Source organism: Macrobrachium rosenbergii, chromosome 44 (assembly GCF_040412425.1).
Source record: "Macrobrachium rosenbergii isolate ZJJX-2024 chromosome 44, ASM4041242v1, whole genome shotgun sequence".
In the NCBI taxonomy this organism is placed as follows: domain Eukaryota; kingdom Metazoa; phylum Arthropoda; class Malacostraca; order Decapoda; family Palaemonidae; genus Macrobrachium; species Macrobrachium rosenbergii.
Window position 1 is genome coordinate 4,475,504 of NC_089784.1, and position 6,670 is coordinate 4,482,173.

At 39.1% G+C, this 6,670-nt stretch overlaps 1 protein-coding gene across 1 annotated transcript in view; it reads left to right on the plus strand.

Annotated features, from left to right (window-relative positions):
• Nucleotides 1-6,107, plus strand: part of LOC136829276 (homeobox protein EMX1-like) — a 10,224-nt gene extending 4,117 nt beyond the window's left edge. Inside the window, exon 3 of the mRNA XM_067087618.1 lies at nt 5,470-6,107. Within this exon, the coding sequence (XP_066943719.1) occupies nt 5,470-5,640 (171 nt within the window). The 3' untranslated portion in view covers nt 5,641-6,107. The remainder of the gene's footprint in view (nt 1-5,469) is intronic.
• Nucleotides 6,108-6,670: the final 563 nt, after the last annotated feature.

The window sequence follows — 6,670 nt, forward strand, 5'->3', positions numbered from 1 at the left end:
AATAATAATAATAATAATAATAATAATAATAATAATAATGCTAAGAGATTCACAATTTCGTGAAAAACAATCTGTAATAAAAATCTACAATGATATAGTAAATATATTACCATGTAAAATGAACATTACATAGTAATATATTTACTATATAATTGTGGATTTTAATTGCACATAATAATAATAATAATAATAATAATAATAATAATAATAATAATAATAATAATAATAATAATAATGTCGAATGGAAGGATAGAAATACAAGTTTTCATTTTCTAGAGGGTAACGTATACAAAACGCGAGTTAGCTTTGAGAAAAATGCTGGCGTATATGGGGTGATACGCATTTAGTAAATTGTTACGCAACCGCACCCTTGTCATATCGGAAGGCTTTTTGCAGAAAATACCTTCTCGGGAAATGTAAGACATCTAACTCAAAGGATATGACATCAACTTCAGCCAACGTAGCCCATGGAATAAAAAAAAAAAGGAAATTGAAGTATTATGATGCAAGACAAGATTATCAAGTCAGGTAGTATACAAAGAACTATCCAAATTTAACTCCAGCCTAATTAAATGTATATCAGTTTTATTGTTTATAAAGCAAACATATATAACTAATCCAAATGGAGCTAAACTTATCCCACCTTAACCTTATAATAGATCGAGTGAACTAAGTTTTTGCAACGGAAGTTATTTTGACAAAGTTTCCATGCAACCACATTCAGCTTGTTTCGATTTCCCCAATTTTGCCTTCTGAGGCTGGGATGGTTAACTAAATTTTTTTTTTATTTGATTTTACAACGATGCTGCGCTCAACTTATGTTATCAAATGACGTGATATGCGGAAAGTTCATCAGATTGATCATTTCCAGTGTCCATAAGTAGCAATTTGTGTTAGTGCCAGTGAATTTTACGAGACGAAAACACAATAAGATTGATGAGCAATTTGAACTTCCGGAAATTAATCGAAGAGAAATTCTGTCTGTGTTATTATTTATATATATATATATATATATATATATATATATATATATATATATATATATATATATATATATATATATATATATATATATATATATATATATATATATATATATATATATATATATATACTGTATATATATATATATGTATATATATATATATGAATATATATTATATATACATAATATATATATAATATATATATACTCTTTTTTTACTGCCAACCACTGGTATCGAATCACATGCGCTGTTCTTTGCAGAAAACTAGGCATGAAGTCACTTCGAATTTGCGTTCCGCGGTGGCAACAGCGTCAGTAACAGCTTTAAACCCCCGTTAAAAGACCAAACTCCGCCCCCCCTCTGCCTCGCCCGCTACCTCAGCAGCAAAAATGGTGACGCGTCGATCGACAGCAAATTGACCCGGAATCTTTCAAGTTACTCACTGATAGCTATTATTATGTCCATTACTTAGCAAGTAGTTGGTGAAGCGTTGCTGAGCGTGTCAGTTACTGTCATTTGGAAGGGATGCGCTCTGCTCACGCCCTATGTCTTTCACACTAACGCTAGCTCCTAATAAAAGTCAATACATGTATGCAATTGGTCCGATGCTTATCTATGCTTCATCTTGTTATCAGCGTTCTGAAAACAAGGTTTGCGTGCGCCATTTCGAATGCCGGAGATTTGCCCGGTAATATTGCAAATGAAAATGTGTCCTAGGTTTGATAAATTCTCTCTCTTTATCTTTGTTTTTTCTCGTCGTGGTCATACACTAATGTATTTCCTCATGTACCTGATGCTTTTCCTGCCCTAAAGCAATTTAAGCGACTGGTGATCATCATTGATATCTGATGTCTGAAAAAGAGGCTTTGACATCCATTTCCTTCCTCTTTCTCCCTCTCTTCTTCTCTCCTTGCTCCTCCATTATTCTCATCCTCCTTATTTCTTCTTCATCATGACAGTTCCTCATTGGGAGGGTAGGTACCGTTCTCAACTAGCTCTCTGCGTTCGAATCTCCGACCGGCCAATGAAGAATTAGAGGAATTTATTTCTGGTGGTAGAAATTCATTTCTCGCTATAATGCGGTTCGGATTCCACAATTAGCTTTAGGTCCCGTTGCTAGGTAACCAGTTGGTTCTTAGCCACGTAAAATAAACCTAATCCTTCGGGCCAGCCCTAGGAGAGCTGTTAATCGGCCCAGTGGTCTGGTTAAACTAAGGTATACTTAACTTTTTTTCTTCATCATGAGTTGTGAGAGAAAGGAGAGAATAGCTAATATTCAGACCTATAGGAAGAATTGGTTGAGGAGGTGCAACAGTGTTAAAGAGAAATGCCTTTGTACCTTAGTCATTGGTAGGTCTCTGGGTGAGATGTGACTACTTATGGAATCTGGTGCCCAAGAGAGAAGCAAATGATACGTTAAATTTGATTCATTACCACATTATTTCATGGGATTCATGACTTTTTTTTATGATTACTGTTGATATTAGAATATAAAATCTACAAGATTTCCCTTCTTTACAGAATTAGTTAGAAAGGCGTCGTTCTTGTAAGAACTGCAGTTGATCTGAAATATCAGTCTTCTGAACTCCGAACTTTCAACTAATTTCACTTCTTGCTTGCCATAACAGGATCATTTTTGCTTGATTTAAACATCCCCAACGCGCATAGTCCTATCATAAGATAAATCTTCAAAGCCTGAATTACTTTTCATAATAATTTATTTTTGGTATTTCTGTTTTGTTTTGTTTTGCCTGTAATAGATGCCCAATCATTTTACCACCCGTATTATACACGAAGATGAAAGCTCCTAACCTGTAAGAACCCGCCGGAAGGTGTGTATAGATGATAAAATCAACCTAAACTCAGTGTCCCTAATTCACAAAGCTAAGAATGATTTTATTTGTAAACGCTGGGCTTCTCGCCGATACATTTATTTAAAGGGTTTTACCCTTTATGCATATTATAAGAATCTCATTTTATTGCTAAGAGATTTGTCACAGATCTGTGATATAAAAGTCAAAACAAGTCACAACAGAAAATCATTTTTATTTTATTATTTACTTTAAAAAAACAGCAAAAGAAAATCTACAAAACCTATTGTATCGTTACAGCTAATTCGACTATTCTTAGTTTTACAATGAGATTTACTTTCCCCGTAGCACGAGTAGTGCAGAATATTGAAACCACCAAGCCCCCGAGGACCGCCAGGTTGTAACAGGGAACGGCAGAGCTTCTTGAGAACGGACCTATAATGTAAACAACGTCGAGACCTCGAAGTGGAAAATTCTGCAGAATTTATGAGCGTAACCAAACAAAGTAAAACTCAGCATGCCACATGAAATACCACAATTGCTATTATAATGAACAAACAGCTAAATCGATGGGGCTAATACAAAAGAAAATACCTGCAACTGCGTTTGAATCAGACGGAGAGCGTGTTGGGAAATTTTAAAAATCTTAAGTGGGCTTCAGGAAGAGCCGGTTTCTGTTCTAGCTAGCTAAGGGAAGCCGGGGGGGCGGATTCTGTTTTCTTTCTCGAACCAGGAGAACGGACAGCATTAATTCCCATTCGAACATTCTAGGTTACCCTGGATCGCAAGAAACACATTGCATGAACCGGTTATTTATATTGCAAGTTTCTGTTGATGACACTTTATACTGCATTTCCTGAATTTGTCTGCATTGAAGACCATGCGTCCTCTGTATTTATTAGTTGTAGGTTATTATAAATAATCATAAGTTATAATTATCACAAGCCATTACTTTCTGATACCAGTGCGTTCGTCATTGTCCACATAAGCCGCATGACAAACTCTTATGGCATTTTAAGCCTTACAGGGATTTTCTGCGAATCACGTCAACCTTTACGGTCGATTAAAGCTTCTAAGCATTAAGCACACGACATCAAATTTCGTTAAAACTGTAACACTTAGTTTATTCTGAATATTACACACATTTTAACAGGAACAATGGATACGATCTTAAAAACTATGGTAGCAAAAATTTACGTTTCATTTGTGCAAACGACAACATTTTAAAGTCAGATCACAGATTATGAACGACGATCAAGAATAAAACGGGACAGCACGATATACCTTGCGGAATCCCTCTTCATTTATTATCTCGAATAGTATTTCTAAATTATTCATACGCTCATTCCCCCTCTTCCCCTCCTCAACTCCCCTTCCACCGCTCCTCTTTCCCCTCTACAACGATTCCCCTTCGCCAGCGAAAACCAACAGATTGTTGGCAACGACGAGGGTAATTGTGCGTGAAATCGGGTTAATCGGGTGACTTAATAGTAATCTGTGGCGGAACGGGACTGGTATGTACCGAGGGGAGAAGGGGAGGGGAGGGATCGGGGGCCATTGTACTCTTTTGAGGGGGACCTGGGGCTGAGGGGAGGGGAATCACATCATACGAGGGGAAAAACAGAAGAGAGAGTAATTTAGTAGCAAAAATTCCTCTTGGGTGTTTTTCACTTTAGACGAAAGTAAAAAACTGTTAGTTGGTAGTTTGGGTTTCATAATAAGTTACCCTTATGTCATCAAGGGTTCTCTTTCTTCAGAGAAGCAGAAATCCTGGTGGTTTTAATTTGTGGAAGAGTTATTCGTGTTCCCGTCAATAGGCTCCATTAAAGAAGTATATTGACAACGGTGCATTGCTGATTAGCAATGACACGTAAATAAAGGAATTAATAATGAAACGAACGATAACCAAAGCACATTTTAAGAACTGCCTCTTGAAGTCAAGAGTGTATTATATCCATTTATGACGGATAGTGCTCGACTCGTCCCCGAGACAAAAGTTGACTCGCTAGAAGCGACCCCTGGGCCGGAACTAGGGTAGAGAAAGAGGGCTCTCTCTCTCTCTCTCTCTCTCTCTCTCTCTCTCTCTCTCTCTCTCTCTCTCTCTCAGTCTTTCCCCTTGTCGAGTAGCCGGGGCGTGTGCTCCTGTGATTGGCCCATTTGATATCTATTATGAGAAAGATGATAGCTGACTAGGAGGTTTTTTCTTCTCCTGCGTCTTTGGTGGAGGGAAATGGCGATCATGATACGTGGTTTATGATTTATTCCTTTCCTGTCCTGAAAACGTCTATCGACATTATTGTCAGGGGGGGGGGGATTTCGGAGAGGAAGAGAGAGAGAGAGAGAGAGAGAGAGAGAGAGAGTTTATAAGACTCTTTTCCTCTCTGTCTCTTTCTGGTACGAAAGAAGGAATCTTTAGTCAATTAGGTTGTTGACGTCAGTTTTTTTGTGTGTGTGGTTTTAGAATAGGGATAACACTAATTGTGTGGAATATATTTTGACTAGTTTTGATAACCACCAATAAGATCACAGTACGAGTAATAAGGATGATAATAATAATATTTATCGAAATAAGATCACAGTAAGATTAATAAGAATAACATTTGTCGAAATGATTGTGCCACAACGATGCGAATTTCAGTATTGTTCATGTCCATTTTCTTTACAATCCACAGGTGAAAGTATGGTTCCAGAACCGCAGAACAAAACACAAGCGCCAACAGCAAGAAGGCGAGGGAGAAGGGGACGGGAAGTCCGACAGTAAACAAGGAGACGAAGAAGGCCTCGTCCTTGAACACGAGGAAGACGAAGAGTTGGACGTCGAGAACGAGGGGGAAGTCCATTAACCTCGTCCTTCGCTCGCGATCTTCCTCGTCATGATCTCTCTCTCTCTCTCTCTCTCTGTCTCTCTCTCTCTCTCCTATTCTCTCTCTCTTCCACCCTTCCCCATCCGTAACAAGTCCCGAGATCAAAGACTGGTTTGAAATGGGTCAGAGTCCCGAGATCAAAGACTGGTTAGAAATGGGTCAGAGTCCCGAAATCAAAGACTGGTTAGTAATGGGTCAGAGTCACGAGATCAAAGACTGGTTAGAAATGGGTCAGAGTCCCGAAATCAAAGACTGGTTAGAAATGGGTCACAGTCCCGAAATCAAAGACTGGTTAGAAATGGGTCATAGTCCCGAGATCAAAGACTGATTAGAAATGGGTCAGAGTCCCGAGATCAAAGACTGGTTAGAAATGGGTCATAGTCCCAGATCAAAGACCGGTTAGAAATGGGTCCCTGAGATCAAAGACTGGTTAGAAATGGGTCACAGTCCCGAGATCAAAGACTGGTAGAAATGGGTTAGTCCTGAGATCAAAGACTGGTTAGAAATGGGTCATAGTCCCGAGATCAAAGACTGGTTAGAAATGGGTCATAGAATTTCCTTTTGAATCTCGTAGCCGGAGTTCGACGACGGCAGGGTGGGCTACTTCCCGCCTGTGTCCTGGGAAGCACCGAAGTCGCCGGGAGTCGCTGACGACTTCGTTCTGACCTGCAAGTCACACGCTTCTTGTAGCGGAAGTTGATTTTTACCACGGCTTGCGAGTCCGTCGTCCAGCTTTCGCGAAAGTTGCTGATCTTCCTCGACGATCGTCCAAGTCACTGAATTCCCATGAAATGGATCGATTCAGTCTCGGTGTTCGAAAACTACAGACCTCGCCATCTCGTCTGTCAAATGGCGTCACAGCAGAGGTCAGGAACGCCGTAACATTCCAAGATAAGAGGATCATTACGACGATATTCCAACAAGTGTTCAACGAAGCATCGGCTACACCTATAACCCCATCGTTCTCCTTCTCAGAAGTAGACTGGATCACGACTTTCCACATCTCACA